The following is a 24081-nucleotide window of genomic DNA, read 5'->3' as shown; positions in this document are numbered from 1 at the left end:
CACAGTCAGCCTGCACAGAGGAGAAAAGAAAGGTGAACACAAACAAAACATAACAAGATGACTGTGTTGACATATGGATTTGCTTAAAATTGCATTATAAATTTAACGTGTATTCTGATTGCTTATGATGTAAAATTAAAATTTTGTTTTAATAATTTCCTCTTTCTAAAAATGTCCTTTTTTCCTCTGGCAGGTTGTTTGAGCTCACAGGAGGGTTAAATCAGGACAGAGGCTCTCCAGTTTTGGAGCTGACACTTGATATTTTTTAAAAGGCCAACAGAATGTGACCCGGATAATCAGGAAAAGACACGGATGAATACTCAGCAATACACTTGATTTGTAAGAGCTATAGCAGTAAAACTGTAGTCACAATTTGAATTTAATCAGCAAGAGTTGCTTGTGTTTTTGGTGAACCTTCATGGCTTCTAGCATCTATGGAAAACTCTGGTGTAAAGCAATTTAAAGATCAACTCTGTTAAAGAAAAATCACGTTTTTGGTGATTTTAACATGTTCTTGTAGCATTTTCTCATGATGTAAGACATATATAGAAAAAATTAAGATTAAAACTGCATCACAGATTTTTTTTGGAGTGGGACATTAAATGACTTCTATCTTTTCTAAAGATGTGAAAACTTCAGAGTCTGGATAGAATACTTCCACTCATTAAAACTTTTTATGTCAGACACTCTTTGACATCTACTACACTAATATTGTCCCTCTATGAAAGATCTGTTAGTTGTCTGAACCAACTGATCAGGCTGTGACTGCTCCACTGTCATTTCAAAGTAACTTTTTTGTCCCCTAAAGTATTTTATCAAACACCGTCTTCCTAAAGCCTTCAACTTTCCCCTTGTATTTCTGGTGAGGCCTGAGAGATAAAACTAAAAAGCTGCAGAAGACTACGGTAATAAAAAATGAGCCTCATGTCAGCATGTTCAATTTCCTGTGTAGCACTTGGATTTTCAGATTACTGTATGAGTAAAGCAAGGTAAGAAAATATGATTTAATCTCAAACTCAAGATTGTTTTCTTGGTTGCTAAGAGACAAGATGTTAATTGCAAACCCTACCTGATTAATTTAAGATTATGAGAAGACATATATTATGAAAGAACACTTTAATGGCTTTTATTACTTTTTTTAATCCATGCACTATAATTCAACCAAATTACATCAGTTAAAATATGATAAATTCAACACAACATAAACGCGAATGACTATGTATATGAAATACACCACTCAAATTGAGAGAAGAACAAAATGTCTGAACTGCAAATAACTGGGTCTAAACCTCATGTGAAAATCCTTAAACTATTTTATTTGAAGACTGTTCTGGAGAAATCTCATTTAAATAGTCTCAGACAGAATATGAGATTGGTGGGGTGTAAATGAAGAGCACGATTAAGCACAGCTCAAAGAGCCAGAGTCAATTATCTTTTTATCACTTTGATATTTTATGTGTGTGAAACTAAAAGTAGATGATTTAGACATGGAAAAGGAAAAATATACATATTTTAGTTACATACAAAAGTATTTAGTGTTGCCAACAAAGGGACAACCATGTACTCTATAAGGTTCAAAGTATGTCAGTCATTTCTCACTTGAAAAAAGATGTGCAATTTCTTATTAATTTTTTCACTTATGTCACCAGCAACGGCAAGCTTTGAAAATAGGCAAACTTTGTGTTCAAAGCAATAACCCTAAAGGACTTGTAAGCTCAGAAGTGCTTTAGCAATGGATGTTGCAAGAAGTTGATTTGGTTACAGATTTACTAAGTGACCTGTAGAGCTGTGGTAATTTTAGCTGTCCTAAACTAACTAATTAAAGGAAGGTGCTAGCTTTTAATAGTTATATTAAAAATTACACAGTTATTGGAAAACATATACTTTTTAGCTTTGCTGGATTTCTGAGTATGACTGTCAGATCACTGCCCTTTAACAACCGAGATCCAATGTTGAAGATTTGTTTGGTCCGCTGTACTTTTTGGAAGAACCTTCCCCAAAGCTATAAAGGTTTTATGCAGAACTTGTTGTTTTGGATGTGATGAAGAGTGTTACCTTCTGCTGTGAAAGTAAAAATAAATAAATAAATAAATGAAGAAGTGGTGAGTGTGTTTGTGTTTGATTAGTGTGTATTTAAAGAATGGTTTAGGAATTAAATTTGCTTTATTTTGCTGTTCATGTTCATGTCAACAGGAGAAAATCTGTATTTACTTTCAACTTCAAATGTTTAAACTCATTTACTTTACTATGATACATAAAAAATTACCATGGTTATTTAGTGCAAAGAGTTCCCTTTTTATTATTTCAAAGCCACAATTGATTGTAAAACAAAATGTATGCAGTATGCTCTGCAGTGGTTATATGGTTGGTTGCAGAGATGGTGGCTGGGAGAGACAGAATGGTTGATATGAGGATGGAGAGGATCAGGAATGAATACACTGGAGGAACAGCTCATGCCAGATGTTTTAGTTTTTACATCGTTGAGAGGAGGGACATTGATTATGTTGAGGTCTGGATTCTACATGTCTGGATTCTAAACATTCATTAGAATTCCTCTCCTGTACAATCTTCTCGAATATCAAATTTAACCACAGAGCTGAAAATTGGGTGTAAAATTGGATCCCTTTACTATGGATTAAATGGGGACTCATTTGATTGCATAACGAGGCACCAAGCAGTAACTGGGGGTCTGGCTTTACTCACTTTCAAATTCAAACCCGTCTCAGGTACACCATCAAAGGCTTTCGCTTTGGCTTCACTTCTGAACCGTAACTGCACTAAAAGACGACTCATACTTTAAAACGATAGTAAGAAGAGACTGGGCATTAGTGGGGGAAGGCCGTTAGCCAACACAGATTCAAACAGGGAGTTTTAAGTTTTCAGTTATCAAAGGGCTTTAACATATATAAAAAGAATTTGGAAATGATTTAAACTTTTTTGACCGAAAAAATTATTTGTAAAAATGTATCAGATTTGATATCAATAAAATATCATCATTAACCTTACACATTTATATCACATTTGACACATACCTATCTCATTAGCATGATCCAAACCTTCCTTAAAAAGCCATTGTTTACAACTTGGTCCATGTTTTCTGTCCTGTAGTTCCCCATAATTCCACTAGGGGCAGTAGTAGGGCTTTTAACGCTCATTTCAAAATGGCTGCCCCCGGGAAATTTCTAAAACACTTCTTGCGGGAAGCATTTCGCTATATGTTTTTATCTTAATGGAGACAATAACTCATCTATAGTGCTTCATTTATTCCTATGATTCATAACTGTGTTAAAAAATTGTTGATTGTTATTCTTAATAACACAGTTACAGCGTGTTAAAAATGTGTCAAATTAGAGAGACTGGGTAAATAAAACTCTTATTTCCTGAACATTCATGTCAATATTTTTGCATCCTAAACTAATATTGTTGTAAGAAAAAACTTACCAAATCTCCCACTGGATCATAATTAATACTATCAACACCTCATTAAAAATGTACATAGAAAATTTGTTTTTGTGGATTTCTCCAAAGGGTGTAAAAAACAAATTATTTGTTTTCATTTTTCTGTTGACTACAACAAACGTACATTTTTTTTTTACTGTAATATTCAGACCTTTTGTCATGTCGGTCGAGCTCGAGTCACAAGTGGGTGCCACAGAAGTGGCTGTTCGTTTCATCAAGCCAAATGAGTTTTTGTAGCGCATAGATCATTAAGCTGGCAGTCTGATAGTTATTGCAGCTCCCATGTCCTCATTACTCCAAACTGGTATTTTTTCCACTGAAGCTCTAAGTAACTTTGTAAAGTACATTCGAGAGCTCTCCTGATTGATACGACTCTAATAATTTTAAAACCTTGACTCACCACTGTCTGTATGTCCAACTGGAAGACATGATCGGTTTGAGTTCCTCTATGCTTGTAGATGTACATAAAATCATTCTAACAAAGATTGAATTTAGATTTATTGAAAGAGCACAAGGAGAAATATTTTAGCATCAGATTTGTGGGTCAATCTGAAGCTTTCCTCTGAGTTTGAGATACTTTGAAGCAATTCAAAGACCGCAACATTGAATGCTCCAATAACCGCTGTTGATCTTGGGCTCTATATCGTATCATTTCCTCACTTTAGTTCCAGCGGGCTTTGATCATGGTGGCACCGATAGAAGGAAATGAGTGTGAAATTGGCTGCCACACATGAAAGTTTGCAGTGAGTGTTTGAAAGATGACTGAACAACTTGATAAGAAAGACACAAAGGAAGAGTTTCAATCTATAGGAGTGACATTTCCATCTTGGGAAGATGCTCCAAGGGTGTCACACATGGCATGTAGTGTGTGACATTTAGTTTTTTTGACAATTTTATTTAAGAAAACCAAAGATAAATAAATGTGAATAACACATAAATATATTTATTGCATGAATTTATTTATCAAAAAACTGTTTTTTCATACCCATTAGATTCTGTGTAACTTCAGCTTTGATTGAAGAGGGAGGTGAACTACCAGCCCATCACAAGCCTAAATATGCATTTATTTAGCTTAAATCTATGCAGAGTTCAGGGATTTAGCAATTTTCTCAGGCAACATCCCTGTAGTAAAGTGGTTTACGTGAGTTATAGATTTATTATGCTTCATTTGAGATACTTTAGGTTCCTCTTTATAAAGGAGAACTGCCTCACTGGGAAATCTGTTATTAGTGGAGAAGTAGCAGTAAAGCAAACACATTTTAACTCATAGACATCACAAATGATATAGACACTTTTATCAATAAAGTTGTAAATATGACAGCTTGTTAGGCAAAATGTAGAGTTATGAAAGATGTAGTAATGAGAGTACGTTTGGCAAAACTTAAGAGTAAACATTTTTTCATAACTGGAATTAAATTCGGGTTTAAAAATACTACTGGGTGTAAAAATCTGAGATGACTGAAAGCAGTCAAATGTTTTTGAAGTCAAACATGTGCACACAAGAAGATTATACAAGTACAGTACATTACACACCAAAGAAAGATTTTAAGGACAAATGAAGCAGATAAGACAGGATGAAAGCATGTGACTGAACATCACAAAACCAGGAAACTGCTCAACCAGCTGAGATGTCAAGAACTTCTCCACATGACTTCAGCACACCTTATAGCAGTGCTCCCTAACCTTTATCAGGCCATGGATGGGTTTATGTCAGACAATACTTTCATGACATGAGGCTTTTAATTTTTAGAAGCCTTCAGTTTCGCCTAACTTTTGAGGGTAAAGTTTATCTTCATCCTTTGTAAAATATTTACAGCTGCTTTAAACTTTATTTGTACTCTAACTTTGGTGCAGGAACCATTAATCTATAAATGTCAATGTAGAAGCTAACAAATCAGACACCAACTTCACCCGTGTCCAACTTTTCAGGAGTGAGCAATTAAACAAATAAACACCAATAAAACTGGTATTTTCTAATTATAATAATAGACTTAAATTCACTGTTTGATAAAATTTATTAGCAGCGTCTTTGTAATATTAGACAGGCAATTGCTGAAAATTATGCACAATTATTATGGAGTGTTGGAACAGCTGTTAAAATAAATCCGTATTTGGAGTAACGACTCCTGGTTTTTGTCTGTTAAATGCAAATGTATTTTTCTTAGAAGTCAAAAACTCTTCTTCTGTTTCCTCTCTGGCTCTTTTCAATTAAATTTCAATTCATTTTTATTTATACGTCCTAATTAGATAACAGTCTTCTCAATAAGCTTAACACTAGTAATTGTCCAAAAACATGTACTTCTACTGGAGTACATGGAGAAAACTCACAGAGAGAACATGGAAACTGACCCAACTGGGATTTGAACTGGAGCTTTCTTGCTGTGTGGCGAGAGCGGTAACCGCTACTCCTCCGTCCAACCCAGATCAAGATTTTTCACTGTTTTAATATTATCTTGCAAGATTATTATGTGGGCTGTAAAGTGGTTGCAGTGGTTAGCGCTCTTGCATCACAGCAAGAAGGCTCTGGTTCAAATCCCTGCTGGGTTCTTTCTGTGAGCATGTTCTCCCCGTTCATGTGTGGGTCTTCTCTGGGCACCCCGGCTTCTTCCCAAAGTCCAAGAACGTGTTTCATAGGTTATTTGGTTACTCTATAGTAAAGTGTCCCTCTGCTGCATTTGTGTGAGTAGGAGTGACTGTGTGTCTCGTGCAACTTGTCCAGAATGTACGGACGACCGGAAAAGACTACTTGAAATAAACATATACGGCATTAAATTATTAAACACAAGTGTCATTAATTATTTAAAATTGGTATAAAATAAATGAAATTGGAAATCAATAAATAAATGTTTAAATGTATGTGGCATCAAAAAATGTAAATAACCATTAAAAAGCACATTTTAATATTTAATCATTAATGTGGAAACAAAAACAGATTAATTGAAAATCAATAAACAATTTTTTAAATATATGCTGTATTAAAACAATATGAAAGATATGTCATGAAATATTTAAACAATTAATGATATATTTATTTATAATTTAATGGCGTATATATTTATTTCCATTTGTCTCTTCCGGTCCTCCATATGGGCGAACAGTGGCCAAGATAGGCTCCAGCAACCCAGTGTCCTCAAAAGGGATATGGCGAGTTAAAAAGAGGATGTATAGATGTAATATTATGCCAATTTTCCCAAGTGTGTTATAATCTTAGTCATCTGGGATTAGAAGCATTTGCTGCCAAGACATTACATTTTTTTAATCTTCAGGGTAAGACAGGTGTGTTGGCAAGCTTTTACAAAAGTTAACGCAATATGCAAAAAATCCTCAGATGAGGGAAAAAAAGCGAGTTTAATGCTGGTTCAGAGTAAATTTAACTGGTTAAAATTGACATGTATGTAGTCTAAGCACATGCCAAATCCTTTTATTGCAAACTCTCTGCTAAGTTTCTCTGTTTTTACTAAAACATTTGCTGTCAAACTATTACGAAGTGAGCATAGTCTATTACAGGTGACCTTATAGAAACAAATTAGATTGAATGTGCTGATTAAAACACTTAAGACGTTGTTGGTCTTTATTTAAATGATAAGCAAATGAGGTGCTTTACTTCAGATACAATCTAAGGATTTCATTATGAGCAGAGGAAATGACCCAGTGAGGCTGATGCAAACACGCGTGAAGACAAACTTTTCCTCCCAGCAAAGTGACGAGCTCTAAACGGTCTTGAATCAGCCCAGTAACTCCTGCATTCACGCTCCAGTCTCACAGAAAAAGCCTGTTAGAGATAAACATGTGGCTGTGACATGAAGCCCTTCGAGAGATAGCAACTATCCATTGCAGTGCACTAAAACGGAATGAGATAAAAGCCTGAATTACAAGCCGGTGACTTTTATGATCGCAACAATTTTCTTTTAATAGCCGGGTGGCAGTGAACATGCGGCAGCAACCATGTGGGGGTAAAACCACTCAGAAAAATAGCATTTATCTATTTGTGCTCCCATTAGAACTTTAACTCAAAATATACCAATAAAGCTGGGGCAGATGAAAGCCTGTACTCAAACCCTGTTCTTACAATCATCTGAGTTTCTAAAGGAGAATCTGATGTTTAATCTCACTTCTCAAATACAACCAAAAATGACTGCTGGAAAACGGGTCTGTGTACAATTTCAAAGGCCATCTCAGTTCAGAAATTGAAAAGGTGAGAAGAAAGGCCCAAAGTAGCATTTTTGGACCAAAACATTAAGGTAAGTGCTCTTCAGTTTCTTGTTTGGGTGAAACTCCAAAGAGAATGCCATATTTCAATTTCGCCTGCATGGGAGCAAAACAAAAAAAAAGACACTTAAAGAGGAGAAAAGTGGTTCTGGATCTGTGGTGGACTCTGGTGAGCGTCAACACTGAAACCACTCACATGGTCTCACACAGTTTGTTAGGAAAAGCACATCAGTTTTCGCCTCTTCCTTAAGCAGTTAGGTTCATGTGGACATTTTTACAGCAACGATTTCAAAAGGAGCTGAAGTAAACGGCCATAAGTCAGTCTGGCTTTCTGTCACGCCACGACACTTTGAAAATTACTACTGGGAGTGAGGGACAGAATGAAAACAGGAAGTCGGAGGGGAGAAAAATGTATTAGTAGGATGCTGATGTTAAAGAGCAAAAAAAGTAATGAAAGCGAGCCAGTAAAACGAAGTTTAATGCATAAACTGAGTTCGGAGTTAAACAAAGCTGTCTCCAGACTTTCCCCTGCAGCCGATTAATGTCGCTTCATTATTGCGGTAAATGAATTCCCATTAGTTGACTTAAAAGCAAAATGTGTCCAGCTGGTAAATCGTATTTCTGAGCAAAAATGTGCGAGACAAACTAAACACTTAAAGCTAAAGACGAATGCAAATGATAAGTGCAAACAACATTAAACATTCAGTGTAGCCGCAATGGGATTTATTTGTCATTAGTTGTCAAAAAGAAAAATGTTTGTGTTAGCTTTTGGTCACACACAATTTATATTTTTCAGTTGTAAAATGCTACTTGTATGATAAATAAGAGTATTAGAAAAGGTTTCTTTTGAGAAAACAGGTGATATTTAGGCTTCTTCGACAGTAAACTATTTAAAATAAATAAAAAGGGGTTAAAACAGTGCATGCTGGGAGATGGTGACCCTCATTTATCACTCTTGCAGCACCATTTACCTATTTTGCCTCAATCTAACAAGTGTTTATGTGTTTGTCTTGCAAGGGAGAGTTTCAATTTTCATTTTGGAGGAGCAGTAAGAAAACAGGCTGTGCTCCTGACAGGTTTTCAGAACTGCTCTTGACCCCATGCAGTGATTTCCACTACACAACAGTGTCTGTTTTTAATGAAGTGCTGCCTTCTGGTCAGATAATCACAGACATTCATTATTGGGTTTTTCAGTGCTGCCCCTGCACACAGTAAGTGCTCTGAAGTCCCTAAATCTATGACTATTTTGCATGTAGGAAAAGAAATAAACGTGGTTTCTTTTTGTTAGAATATCTGGATTTTACAATTAATGACATTTTGGAATAATAGATGACATGTGAAAGGAACTATATGACTTATAAATGATCTTTGCATTTCCACATGCCTGCATGAGTGATTAAAACTTGGACGGAAGAAGGACGGACAATACATGGAGCTTTCAGTAAAGCTTGCAGACGTGGCCTTCTAAAGCTGCTTTACAACAAGTCATTAGTGCTGCTCTGCAAACTGACATTTTGAATGAAGAGAACCATGCGTGAGCTTAAAATAGAGCACCTGTAGTGCAAGACTATGGCACTGTGGATTAAGTCAAAGGACAGAACCAGTGGTTTTTGCTTTCATTAACCGTCATGCTGTGTGACTTTTTCCTGTTTTTTACGATTTTATTATTTTTTTTTCAGATGCCAGTTTGAGCTTATTTCTTTTCTCAATGGTTATTTTACTAAAACAAAAATGTTCATATCATATAAAAAATACAATTCTAAACATGAAAAAATAGACATATATTTTATTAGAACTATTGTTATGACTTAAAATACTGCTCCGATCATCTTTTGATCTCCTGTAAAAGCGTATCCAGTGGTCTTCTAAATATGATTATATCATTAAAACATTCAGCCATGTGCATCTTGGCTGCACCTATTACGTGTGGCCAACATAAATTTTCATCATTTTTTTTCTCAATCGCACTTAAAACACATGCAAATAACATCAAGCAAAATAGAACGCGTTAGATTAATATCTGCTCAAATGCAAGGTTGATATTTTCAATAAAACCTCAAATATAATAAGTGACTATTCACATTTTTTTGCCCGTCGTCATTTTGTCTGTCGTCACTGTGAAAAGGGTCTATTGGGAAAATCATAAACAGGCTACATTTTTTTCAAAAGCAAACCACAGATTGCATTTTACCTTTTGAAATCATGTTTTTATTTTTTTTTATTATTATTATTATTTTTTTAATAATTTATTTATTTTACCTTTTGAAATCATTAAACGGTAACATCAAACCTGGTCACTCGACCCTCGTTATAATGAATACAAGGACAAATGATAAATTTGCTGGCATTACCCAGCATGCAGCAGCCCCTTAAATCATCCAAATGAAGCACCAGACAGAATGCTTTACGAAATCGTCCTTTCGGCTGTGAAAATCTGTTTGATGATGCTGCAGTGATGTGCTGTGCACCACAATTAGGATGAACGTCTTCATTCATTTGAAAGCTTCTCAGGTGTGAACACATGATTAATGTTAAGCTTCAAGTGAGTAAGAAGTGTTATACTGGAACAACTAATGTGTGAAGATGTATCCATTAGTTACGTGAACATTTCCTAATGATTAAATGTCAACTTTGTGTTCAGTGTAACAGATGTTTTTCTGTGCACATGCTGCACTTTGCTGTAAAAAATGAAAAACAACTTTGGACTCTGATGGAAAAATGGGCTAAACTAAAATAGCCAATTAAAATGTTTTAAATTAGTTAACTTTGAAGCCACAGAAAAGTACTTTTTAATTTTTTTTTTGTTTTTTTTGATGTTTCACTGACCAAATTGTATGTTTTTGATAGAACTTTTGGTATGAAAATGTGTATTGATTTGCACTGTTTTGTTGCAGTACAGGAAAAAAAAGAAAAAAGCAGTTTCTGAGACACTTTGCTTAGTGATGCTTGACAGTACTGCTTGGGGCTGTCCTCTCCTCTCTGTAACCTGTACTGTTCAGAGCCTGTGAGCTTTAAACTCTTGAACTGCCTGACATTCACTTGCTCCATATCCCGTAAACCTGTGATAAGGACAGGACAGAGGCTGAGGGATGAACATGCGTCACGGAAAACAACGTTTCGTCAAGAAGTCAAATTGCCACCGGAAAAGTACTTTTTCATTCCAGCAGTGTTTGAGAAAATGGCTTTAGGATGAAGACGTGTTTGCAGACCAATCAATCAGACAATTTATGGTATTTAACTATTGATCAGCTCAATCGCTTTGAAAGAACTCCTCAGAGAAATAATGGATAATTGAAAAAAATGGAAAACTGCGGCAAACCAATGCTGATTTTTAAGAGAAGGAAAGAAAAACAGTTTAAAACTCTTGTGTGAATTTAAAGCATACTTGGAAAAATCGCAGCATGTGGTAGTTGTACAAAGAACACGCTGTAAGATGACGACAGAAACGTTCCCCACTTTATAAATGGAAAGCCATTGACATGATGTCAACAGTGAGCCTGACCCCTGAGCTAAAACTGTCTGCTTCGATGTTCTGTCCTCTTTTCTCTTTCATAAAGACTGCCGACCATCATTTCTAAACGTTTAATGTAAAGGAATTTGTTCCAATTGCTATTTTTACGTCGGAGGAGTTTTGCTTGATTAAAAAAAGGAAACAAAATATAAATAAATGCAGGAATATTATTATGTTGGTTCTCTTTTTATACAGTTCAGAAACAAATGGACTTCATTGTTAGAAAGCCAAATCTACACATTTGTTCAGCAGATCTTAGTTGGAAAACTGTGAAGTTCTTCTTAGGAAGTGTCATCTTTGCCATCATCCCTACACTCATGAACCTTTCTTGATTGCTCCAACCTCACTATTCTTTTCCCAACATCACCATTGTCTCTTCCCCGAACATGTCTTCTAAACCTTTCTTTTCTGTCTTGTTGACACTCTTATATCACACATCACACCTACAACCTTCCTCCACCCATTCCAACCTCCTTTTGCCTATTTCCCAAACTCTCTGTTCCTCTGGACTACCTAAAGTTCTCCACCTTCTTCGCCTCAGCTCCCTCCATCATCACCATTTACACACTGATGCTCTGCATTATTGCAGCTCACCTTCACTTCTCTCCTTTCCAGATGAAACCTCCACTTCTCTGGATGTTACTCCACTTGCTCCATGCTATCACTATGGATGACAATGTCATCTGCAAACACTGTGATTCACAAGGATTCCTGTCAAACTATAAGCAGTAATAGACAGAAACCTCAAATCTTAGCTTTCAATTTAAAGCTTATTCCAACAGTTTTTGACAACATTAAAATATTTAATCGCTTAAAAAGTGTAATTCATCAAGATCTTGCTTTTGCTTCTGAAGACATCTCTGTAAAGCCACCAGAGCAGACCCTAGAGGCCGTGTCACAATGCCGCTACGTTCAATTTGAGCATGGTTCATCGATTAAATTTTGTTGTTTTGTGATACATGCATGATATAAAATTAATATGTTTTTCCTGAGTTTGTCTTTTTTCTATGATAAATGCATGATATACATAATTCATAACTGTTTCTCACGAATTAGTAATTTTTCTATGTATACAGATGTCCATCGAGAGTCTCGGCCAGTGGGTCTGTGTGTGAATTCTGTTTGGAGCTGTTCAGTGAAAATAACGCAATTTATGCGTAATTAACTAGAAAGTCCCAAATCTCTCAAAATTGTTGATCACAGAAAATCGGATTTGGTTTTGTTGTAGAGTCACAAAGCAATTTATGGACACACTAATAAATGGAAATCTCTCTTCATGTAAATTGGCAGCAAACAATAATCAGTTCTTGGAGGAATATTGTATTACTTGTGTGATCAGCTTTTTGCTTCTAAATGCCTAGAATTGTCTAATACAAATGATTTGTGACATTTTCACACTTAAAGAAGATGCAGGTCATGGAACATATTGATCATTAAATAAAGTCATAGACAGAATTCAAAGTGGAACATACAAGATCTGGCATCACTCCTGTTTAATAGTGAGTTTCAAATCGTCTTTATTGGGTCACAGTTTATTTAAACAATCCTAGAAAAAAATGTATTAACGTTAAAGAGCAGTATAGTTCTTGTTTCACTGTTTTAAAGAAAAAGTATTTCAAGTTCACTCTAAATTCAGATGCATCCTTTTTTTGAGGCCAAACAAAGAGAACAGGAAGTATAATGGCAAGAATAGTTTTTGATTGGTTGAAGAGGAAGAATAAGGTTGTTAAATCATGAACATGTAGCTAACATGTCATTTTTATCTTTGACACTGAGTTAAAGGATTGCTGCTGTCTGTCATCTTGGTTAGATATTCACTGAATAAAAGATTTATAATGTCAATGTGACTTGATGGATAAATAATTTTTTTAATACTAAAAGACAGTGTTGCAGAACCCTTGTTCTTGTAGATATTGAAGGTTTTGGGTGAAGACAGTCATTTAAATTCATGAAAAAAAAATAAAGGTATTTCCCTGCATATGAGCGCACATATCTTATTTATTCATTGGTCAAAGTCTATTTTGAAGAAAAAAATCTTTAGAAAGCTGCAAACTCCTCAGGATTTGAACCATAGTTCCAGGTATGTCTATCAGAGAGCAGTCAAACCCATGAACCCCTGAAGACACGGTTGATTTTTTAGAGCTCGTGCCTGTCCAGTTGCATTGACTATAAGTGACAATCACAAAGGTTGCACACCCTAAAGGTTGTCCTCCCTGAAATGTTGACAGAGCAGCAACACTCACACACCCAGAAGGCATTGTTGTTGATCACTGCAACATGCACCCCCAAAGATTTCACCGGAACCATGCTTTGAAATAACAGTAAATGGCTAATTAGGTTCAAGTTTGTCAAATATTCAGCTGTATTTGAAAACAGGCAACTTTTGTAAAAGTTAAATCAGGTGAAAAAAAAGGTGAAATGTAAATGTAAAAGGCTGTTGCCTTTTAAAATGACAGCATTTCTCTTATCAACTACCTCCTTAATTATGTTCCTCATGGCATCAATCAGAAAAGCTTGTGACCGGATCAGACGGGAGGTTATGGAGAGCTTTAAGCAAACAGACTATGACACAAATCACACAAAGTCACTTTTATCACAAAGTAATGCTATATTACCTGAATTACTAACTATATATGTCAAGGATTAATCAACAATAGTCGTGTAAAAGTCATGGACTTATTATTTTGTACATTTTTATGAGCACAAAAAAGCACCACAAATGAAAACACTTTTTTTTTTACCTTAGAATCCATTCCCTCGACAATATTAAAAAAAAAAAAAATGAAATCTATAAAAAGCAAACAACCAAAACAAGACTGCTGAGACGGTGGGAGTTCACATTTGCTCCCTGCTGCTGAAAGTGATAGACTGCATATGTGTGCACTTGTTCCTAAAAGCACAGGGGGGCCTGAATGCACAGACGACACCTGCACATTTAGTTGCTTTAAGATCAGGGAAGAGCGGTGCAAGTGCGACAGGGGTCTTTACAATGTTCCAATATGTCTGTTAAATGTTTTTAAATAAGTACGTTTATAATTTTAGCAATAAAATATGCAACATTTGAGGGAGCTTATTTGAATCCTGCGTTCACACCAAACGTGATTTGCATGGCAGAATTCAGTGTTAAGTCAATGGTACAGAAGCGACCTGAGGTCCTGTAGCACAATTTGAGCGACAGGTGAGTGTATGGCAGCAGCCCGATTTTGCACTGTGGGATTGGGCAGCAAAGTCAGAGTTCAAATATCTAAATTTCAGCAGGTTGCAGAATCTCATCTTCCAATTTGGAACTCAGCTTTGGATACGTGATGTTTTCAGTGACTCCATCAGCGGGTAGAATACTAATCCAATGCGAGCGTTTTTGTCCTGAACTTCTATTAATGCAGGACCGTGAGCCTTCAAACTTCAAACTGCCTTCAAAGTCACAGAGACACAGAAACACCACGAGAACAGCTGTCATCTTGGTACCGGGAAAATCTCTGAATGATCTCATAAACCCAGATATGAAGACGTGATTCCCGATGCTTTTGTAGATCTCTTCACAATAAATACACCTGATCTCTCAACATCGTCCATGTCTTCCACCCATTGGACGTGAGATAGCATGTACACAGACACCTCTCCATGTAGCAGTCAGGCTAAAAACATTAGCTGTTAGCTCCTCCCACACGCAGCTGCAGCGTCAAGCTCAAGAAACTGATTTTCCATGATCCTTTTGTTTACACAATCTACCGCTAGCTTACAGCCTCTCACAACCCCAACCCCAATGTTAATGGATCCATTGGTCTGCAAGTGGATGCATCAGATTGAAGCACAGCAAGGAGACTTTGGCTCGCCCATTGCAGTTGATGTGTCAGCTTTTTTATCTTCTCTTGATTCATTACAATTTGAATAAAGAAATACTCAGAAATGCACAATTTAGTCTTAAATTATTTTATATATGTCTTCCAATATGAAAAAAATGCTATAAAAACGTGTTAAAAACACAAATGGGATCTTTAAAACTTCTTATTAAGGGAATAAATTGCTATTATTAGATACAGTTTTTTATGAGGGAATTCAGTATCAGTCCATTGTCTCCTGGTGAACTCAAAAATATTACATTTTATTTTTTTCATACCTAAAATAACGAAAATATTCAACAAAAGTAACATGCATAAATATTTTTGTAATTAAATTACTCTCAGCTTTACCCTAAACACAATTCATGAGGTTTTCATAATAATGGAGCTGTCTTAACGTGTCACAATAATGTTCTGCATCCGATTAGAACCTTTGAAAAGGCAGATCAATGTAATAATTGCCTGATCGTGCAGTTCTGTGACTGACAGTTGTTCCTAGTTTACTACATTTTGTATTCAGGCACTGCGAGGCAAATGAGGACGCCGCGGGTCATGTTTATGTGGGACTGCCCTGGAACATGCTTACCTTTCTTTTAGCCTGGAGCTGACCGTGATAGTTATCAGAGGTGTCACCAGGAATCTCACCTCCCCACAGCGTCAACCCCACAATGGTGTAGGTGATGCCCATCACTACTAAAGGCAGCACGTAGATCAGAACCGCAACTATGATATGATACCTAAAGGGGAAGCAGATCAACAGCAAAGAGGGTGAATACATTGTCAAATCTTGTGTTATTTAATTATCAGGATCTGGTGGTTCACACTGGACGAGCAAAAATGCTCTTCCTGCTACTGTTTGCTAGCGTATAAAGCAGATTCAATCATGTATGTAGAGCCTGAAAATGTCTGAAGAAACATGCTAAGGGACACGTGAACACAAGAATCTTGAATATAGAATTCCAAAACACCCATATACGCACGTTTACAAAGACTTTTCATTAAAAGTGGTCACTTTAGCCCGTTGCTAAGGGTAGTTTGAATGTAGCTTCAGACAAAGGAAAAAAAAAACTTAATTTAGCATGGTTCATCTGGGTAGCCTGGAATGAGTAAAACCTGGAAAAAGTCTTTAGTAGAAGCAAATTTACGATGAAAAAAATAGTTTATGTGGCATCCATTGTTATTAAAGCAATTGCAGCAACTTGAACACCAGTCAACCAGTTAAGATAGACTTAAACTTGCCAGGAAGGAAGATGTCTTAAACCACTACATGATCCCACTTTTTATTTGTCTCACAGCAACAGATATACAAATCTCACTCCTTCCATTTCTTCCGTGTAAATTAGAAGCATCAGAATTGCAAATACCACAATACCAAATTTTGCAGATCGTCAAATAACCACTGGCGGCAGTTTTCAAAGGAGCCTGTTCACTTTGGCTTCCAATTTTACACTTGAAAACAAACTTTCAACATTTTCAACAAAGTTTCAACATTTTTACAATATTTGTTTTATTGATGCCAATTGTGATGGAACAATTCTTATCTTAGTGTAGCTATTTTTTATATGTTGGAGCTCAAATTTGTGCATTATCAAGAGTGCGCTGATCAAATAGAATATCAATCAATATCAATATCAAAATAGCAATCAAGTATTTTTTGTTTATATATATATACATGAAAACAATGTTTTCCTTTTGTTTGTTTGTTTTGACTGCTTGAACTAAATCAATTCCAATTCCAAAGAACTTTAATTTGTCCCACCCAATTATCCTTTATAGGAACCTTGCTGAAGTGGGCGGAGCTAACTCTAGTCAATATTCCCAAACCGCTTTTTTTTTGTCATTCCGAATCCATTCTGTGACGTCAGAGACAATCAGTTGTGTTAACATGCCTGTTTCCAACACGTCTCCCAAACTGAAGTCATGTCTATGCAGTAACCAAACAACTATTCCTTTGATTGGTCATAATTTAGATGTATTGCAGTTTGAACTAAGGATTGTTTTAAAAAGCAACATGTATATCATCTCTTTAAAGAACTGAAAGGGCGTTCAAATGTCAAGTAAGTTGTAGACTTTTTGCCCTGATGGCATCTGCTGAGAAATACCTCAGGTACTTTAGCTTTGTTGTTGTGACAGTTGATTCTCACGACGCTAAGAGCATGTGACGTTTGCAGCAGGGGCAGAATTTAACAAGAAGATCTGGAGTGGGCTACTTGTGAAGTATGAAATGCCCTGGCTAAAAATATGGCCTGTCTTGCTCTTCCAGCTACACACAGACACACATGCATTTCTTCTAGGAATATAAACTGGTGTTATTTGCTGAACTACAGATCAGATATTTGACTTCTTCTCTCCTCTGGAACACCCTCACTTACTAAGGTAGGATCATAGCGGGTTTTACTTTGGATTAAGCTAATACCAAAGTAAGTCCAACAAAGTGACTTATCCCAGGCAGTGCACTCTAATTAATCTGCAATAGTCATCAGTCAAACTTTACAAACAATGGAAAAAAAATCTAAACGTTCGGTAAATAAAAGTTTTTCTCACATAAAGGAGTCGTCTGCCATGCGGGGCCAGGCCACGTAACAGATGGTCCTTCGGGGACGGACTTGGGTGGTAGAAAAGTAGCAAAGTGGGAAAGCCAGAACTATAGCGAGGCTCCATATGCACACAATGATCCCTGTGGTGGCCTTTGCTGACAGGCGAGGCTTCAGAGGGTGAATGATGGCCATGTATCTGCAGGAAATTGAAAGATAGATTTTTTTCAACAACAACTTTTACTTTTGCACATCAACACTGTAATGAAATCATTTGATTTCTGTAAAAATAGAACTACACACATGCATATGCAAGCTTGTATTAATGGAAAAACTGTATTCTCACATTTTATAGATTTTTCTGGTCAAAATAAATAGATAAAGTGAAATTAATTAGATTTAAATTAAATTACTACCTATTTACGACTGTACAAAGTTCTATAGTAATTGTCATCTGAGAAAAAGCAGAGCTGGAGGATGGCTCGGATGCCAGGATGTACATCCGTGGACTGATTTTGTTTGAGAAGTGAATCTTTCCGCAATCTTAAGACTAAACACACATTTTTCTACGGGGTTTAAGAAATATTTCGATACTCTGGAATGACCCAGTCAAACGTCTGACCTATATAAAACCAAAATGTTGTTTTGTAATCTGAAGTGAAGCGTTCACATGAGTTAAAGCTCTTCTGTGTGAGTGGAAGACATGCATGACTTAGTATCTGTTACAAAGAACCAAAGCAGACCTGCTGGGAACAAAGGTTCACAGCCTTTTGCTGCTACTGGTGCATCTTCTCTGCTGACATTTTGTTTTTATCAAGTAAAAAGCTGAGGATCATCTACATCTTGGCCTTTACATCACCTTTTTGAGGAAACGTACAACTCTGGCTGAGCACATTTTACACATCAGCCTGCTGTTCTTGCACAGAGGAACCCGGAAGAGTCCGCAGGACTGAAGCATTCACAAATAATCACGAACTGTGGCCTCTGCCATTTTAAGATTTGGACAAAGTGGAGGCAGCACCACACGGGGGTCACAAAAAAGAAAAAAAAACATGACCCGAGGTTACATTTGTATCATGTAGTCATGCTGATGTTCTCTTTCCCAGCTAACAATTGACAAAAACCGAAGGGGCACTGCAGGCCAAAAATAATCAAGTGCGTGGAGGGCTTTTGTAGAGGAGCCAAAATGATCACAGCCCAAAGGAAATGGTTTTATCTGCGTGACAACGGACTAGCCCTGGAGGAGGACAGCACCTCAAACACAAAACACTTTGTCACACTTATCTACACATTTCCTTTATTACATTTTTACGTTTTTTAACCTAGCTTTATGTTTTTTTTCCCCCATAACGGTCTCTCCTTTATTGCTTTCTTGTGTAATATGAAGAAAACGGTTCAAAGATCAAAGCCTAGATGATAGTGTTGCTTGCTCAAAAGAGGGAGGAGAGGAGCAGAAGGGGATGAGAGCATGCGAGAAAGGCAGATAGGTAGAGCATGATAAAAAAAAAAAGGAAGGAAGGGGGTTATCTTCTCTCGGATGTGCAAACACAGTACTCAACTGCAGGGGAGTTTCATGGGAAGGGATGAACCCAAAAACTAATGATACATCACAGCTCCTCGGATGAAAATACATGTTTTCTTTCACAACAGATACAAATTAAAGTATATAGGTTTTTTTTTTTATGACAGTAAATCCACACAAGATCCCTTTGGATACATAAAATTGGATTTTACAAAAAAGAACCAACAGGATTTTCTGTTATGCGATGGAGGTCTATAAGTTAGATAACCAGGAACAATATGTCCAAATATTCTTTATTTTAAAATGATATCTCTTTAGGTTATTCAAACAACAATGTTTTCTTTATTTGCATCATCATTTTTTTTTATTGTTGATTCCTGAATTTGCAAGAAAATTCCCAATTTTCCAGAGGACAAAAGACAAATGTAGTTAATTTACCAAGATAAAAATGCTCAGTTTTTATGATTTAAATTGTTTTGTAGTTTAGTGTCGTTCAACCCACCTGTCCACTGCTATTGCAGTCATCGAGTAGATGCTTGCAAACACAGATGTGACCGGGAAGAAGTTGTGGAATTTGCAGTAAGCCTCTCCAAAGTACCACTCCCCGTGCGCAGCGTAGATGAAGTTGATCAGAGTGTTGAACGCGGCCATGGACGCGTCCGAAAACGCCAAGTTGAGCAAAAAGTAATTCGTCACCGTTCGCATGCGCTTGTGCGCGAGGATGATCCATATGACGATGACATTCCCAAAAACGGCCACCGCCAGGACCAAGCTGTAGGCGACCGACCAGAGCGCGACGCGCCACGGGGGCTGCACAAACTGGTTCGTATAGTTGGACGTTATGTTGGATCCGTTACTCGGGGCTCCCATCCTCTCCTCTTCTTCTCCTGGAGTGGTGAAGCTTGCTGTGGATTCACTGAGGTTTTTTTAAGAATGAATGAGGTGCCAAACTTGAACGGGAGAGGATTTACGCACAGTTTCCATTACGCGCGAGTTAAACAGTGCAAAAAAACTAAAAAAGAAGAGAAAAAACCCCATCATCCTCCTTCTTTGCGTCCGCTGACCATTGTGGATAAACCAAAACAGCTCAGTGGAGGAGTGCGTGAACCCGCAGTGTCTTCTAAACGTGGGTGTGGATGCAGAGCCACAGCCGGCAGCAGCAGCAACAGGCAGACTGGCGCGCGACTGACACAAACAGTGAGAGAGATTGATTGATAAGCCACTCGCCGCTGGTCTTTCAAACTTCATGAATAACTAATAGACGGTCTGCCCTCTCTCTTCATGCACATTATGCAACTTTATCTCTCCTAACCAAACAAATGCTGCTGTGGCAGCTGCATTTCAAAGGAGCCAGAGAGGAAATAGAGTTTTTGCGCAATATCTATGCCAAAAATAATCAAATTCCACCGAGATAAGGTTGCAAGCAATCATGGAGCTGCCTTGAGGCACTCCAATGAGAATAAATCTTGTTTTTGGTGTTTTGTCTAGTGCTGTTTTTCTCACGATGGAGGATGCGTGTTAAAGAATTAAAGATTAAACTTGTGTTTATGAGTATTTCTTTATTCAAATCAATGTGAATCAGGAGTGGACACAAAATGCCTTTAGCTGTAACATAGAAGCTGCAGCCACCGAGCCACAAGCTTTCTGCTCCACCTCCTGTTGACAAAAAGATCCATGTACGTCTTTGTTTTCCTCGTCTGAACTTACATCTGGCTCAAAACTGTACGGCTGGATAGCTCCAATAATGGTCACCATTTTTGCCCCACCGTGTTATCGGAAATGTTAGATTGGGGTTGTGAGGGACTAAAAGCTAGCAGGAGAGAATGTAAGCAAAGGGATGACAAAAACAACTCTACTGCGCAATGTGAAAGCATAGGAAAAATCTTGTGGATTTCAAGACATTTTTTTATCGTTGGCATAGTCACGAATTTATATAGTGGCAGTCAAGAGGCCATCACTACAAAATTTGCAAAAAATCGCACGAGAGGTGAGCAGCCACATAGCAGCGGCAGCAAAATCGCCAGCTCTAATTGGACAATGTGTAAATGTCTGGGGAAGCGGCTGTCCATATCAAGTGCCCCCAGAGATTTTTGAGCACGCATTCTAATTTTCTAAATTTACAAATTTTAGACAAACATGCTCACAAAGAAAGCACCATTTTCTGTATCCTTCAAATTCTTGTCAGCATCAATCACAATTCGTCAATACGCAGGTCTCAGGTCTTGGGGATACTTGGTAAAATGGTGATATTATACGGACAGAAAGCTACAGAAGTTTTTTTGATTTTAGTTTAAATAAACAACTTAATAATGAATAAAATAACACCGGAATGCTTTTACAACACGTCAAAAGATGATTGGAGTAGAACTTTAAGCTACCACGTGCACTATGGAGTGAATATGCTGTGAATTTTACCCTACTGGTAAAATTTGTCTGACTCTGCCAAGAGTCAAAACCCAACAGGCTCAAGTCCCCTCAACACACCGACTGTTTGCCTTAGACAAACACTTCATCTGTTTGTGTAGACATTATGCCTTAATCTCCTTTAGATTTCAAAGATTTCCTTCTAGACTCATCAGATCCTTTTGGTCCACCAAATCATTTCAACACACAGAAAAGTTCTTATTGTTAAAGATGATTTACTTTATCACCAAAATTAAAAACAAAAAAAGAATTCTAAAAGGTTTCCAATTTAGCTAAGCTGTTTCTGAACCATAAGTTTTTATGTTGTTAACAATCCATAATCAAACAACTTTGGACCAAATCCCAAATCACTAGAAAGTACATTATGAGAGGTTTACTCATCCCTGAACTGCACACAGTTGTGCAGACCATTCTCACAATTATTTGTGGAGTGTAAACAATGGCAGAGTCAGAAAACAAATAATCTTATTTAAAATTATTCACAAATTTGCATAGTTTACAATACAACCAGACCAGAGGAGAAGAAAAGGGTGACAGATTGTAAACTCTTCTTCCTCTGATTATGATGATTTCTAACACCTTCTGTGAGCGACTCATTTTTGCCTAAAATCTTCCATTATATGGGAACAATATGCTAATTATTCCTAATCAAGAGATGATCGAATTATGACAAGAAGCTTGCATAATTGATGATATAATCAAAACAAGCATCTTTATATTTTACACAGAGCCGTTAGGAAGGAAGAGTCTTGCATTTAGCTGCTGCTCCGCACAACCTATTAATGCTAATTCCGATTCACGTCAGGCACTTAGGAGTTTTTGGTCTCCTGGGATACACAAACACTGCAGAAGTTTTAAGGATAAAGCAGCGGGGGATGTATGTCTGTAGAGCATTCATATTCAGCGATGAAATGAAATGTTTGATCCTCGAGTAGATGATGCAATGCGTGATGGTAATAAGGTCTGGGTGACTTCTTTGAAATATATATAAAAAAACCCAAATATGTATTGGAAAAAGGACACCCACTGGTACTGGGGCAATGGAATAAAAAATGGCTTACATCTCATCAGGATGGCTTTCCTTTGAGTCTTTGAGCTCTCATGAAATCCGGAACAAGTTTTTTAGCATGGAACCTTTAACAAGTCTTGATATTAAATCGTGTTTTTGATATTTTCAACATGTTCTCTTGGCCTATTTCTCATGGTGGAGGACATAAATAAAGAAAATTGAGCTTAAAACTGCCTTTGTGAGTATTTTTTAACACAAATCATTGTGGATATGGAGCAGACGAAAATATACTGCTGGAAAAAGCTTATACGTGTGATGCAGAATCTACAACGGCACAAGCTCCCTGCTCCACTCCATACCGATGCATCCACTAATATAAAAAATAGATCCATTAACGCTTCATTATCCTCATCTGTGCAAGCATCTGGCTCAAAACTGAATGGCTGGATAGCTCCAATATTGTTCGCCATTTTTGTTGCACCAGTAATATTAGATTGGGGGTATAAGGGGCTGCACACTTTCGATGTGAAGGTGCAAAAAAATCTGGAAGCCAAATTCCAGTTGTCTAATAAAAAAATAACTATTTGTGTGGTGCAAAACTCATAGAAACTCACAAACACAACTACAAAACAGGGACCTGAGTGATTGCTTACAAAGAAGCAGATAAGGATACATGCAAAACGAGTTGACTGAGGACCCAGGGACATCTCTTTAAATCTGAAACAAACTAAAGTGCAGGGAGCTGTGACAACTCCCACAGGGAGGGGTTGGAGAATCCTGGAGAGCCACGGCCAACCTGCTCAGACAGAACGAAATGAAAAACTCACAAAAAACAAAACAAACAAACAAAAAAAAGAAAAAAAACCAAAGCAAAACAAAAAAAAAGCAGAGAGCAAAACAAGTTGTAATTGAAATCACTCAATAAAGAACAATTGTGTGAAGAAGAAGGAACAACTTTTATAGCATGAAATTAATCTGCTTTTACTATTTGTTTTTTAACAAGGATGTCTAACCATGTAAAACATTTGGGTTGAAATGTGACTTTGTAGATACTTTGTGACTTTTATTTAACTGATACTGAGTGTTAGTGGTCCAGCATTTGTGTCTTTTGTCATTTGCTTAGGAAAACACTTGAGATTAAACAAAAATGTTTTCAAGAAGAGCCACAAATTTGAGCTTATTTGCAATATTTGATGAACAATAATAGTGTAACAAACAGGAAGGCAGCAGTTTTATCAGCTCAGACAGGATGCCACGTGTCTAAATATGGCTAAAAGTCCATAAAGCCAAATCGGGGTCAGGCAGGCAGTGGAAAAACACGAGCATGGGAGCATCAGAGATTAACGTTGGGTAGAACAGGATAGGCGTAGATCGAGGTCAGAGTTAAAGCAGGGTCAGGTAAACAGAAGATCAGGTCAAGATAGAACGCTTAGTATTGCAGGCACAAACAATACTTCGCACTGAGTGAGGCTCTGTGAAGTATTTAAGTGTCATGTGGATGATTGGCATATGTGAGTAAGGTGAGCAGCATCCAGGAACTATGCGCTGGGGTTGCTGGGAGATGTAGTGCATCT

At 37.0% G+C, this 24081-nt stretch overlaps 1 protein-coding gene across 1 annotated transcript in view; it reads right to left on the bottom strand.

The window, feature by feature from the left end:
• Positions 1–20400, bottom strand: part of tacr3a (tachykinin receptor 3a) — a 31814-nt gene extending 11414 nt beyond the window's left edge. Inside the window, exons 1-3 of the mRNA XM_024290244.2 lie at positions 19577–20400; positions 17563–17751; positions 15605–15755 (exon numbers count right to left, since the gene is read on the bottom strand). Coding sequence (XP_024146012.1) covers positions 15605–15755; positions 17563–17751; positions 19577–19944 — 708 coding nt within the window. The 5' untranslated portion in view covers positions 19945–20400. The remainder of the gene's footprint in view (positions 1–15604; positions 15756–17562; positions 17752–19576) is intronic.
• Positions 20401–24081: the final 3681 nt, after the last annotated feature.

This window comes from Oryzias melastigma, linkage group LG1 (assembly GCF_002922805.2).
Source record: "Oryzias melastigma strain HK-1 linkage group LG1, ASM292280v2, whole genome shotgun sequence".
In the NCBI taxonomy this organism is placed as follows: domain Eukaryota; kingdom Metazoa; phylum Chordata; class Actinopteri; order Beloniformes; family Adrianichthyidae; genus Oryzias; species Oryzias melastigma.
This window is presented reverse-complemented; position numbering and strand designations above follow the sequence as displayed.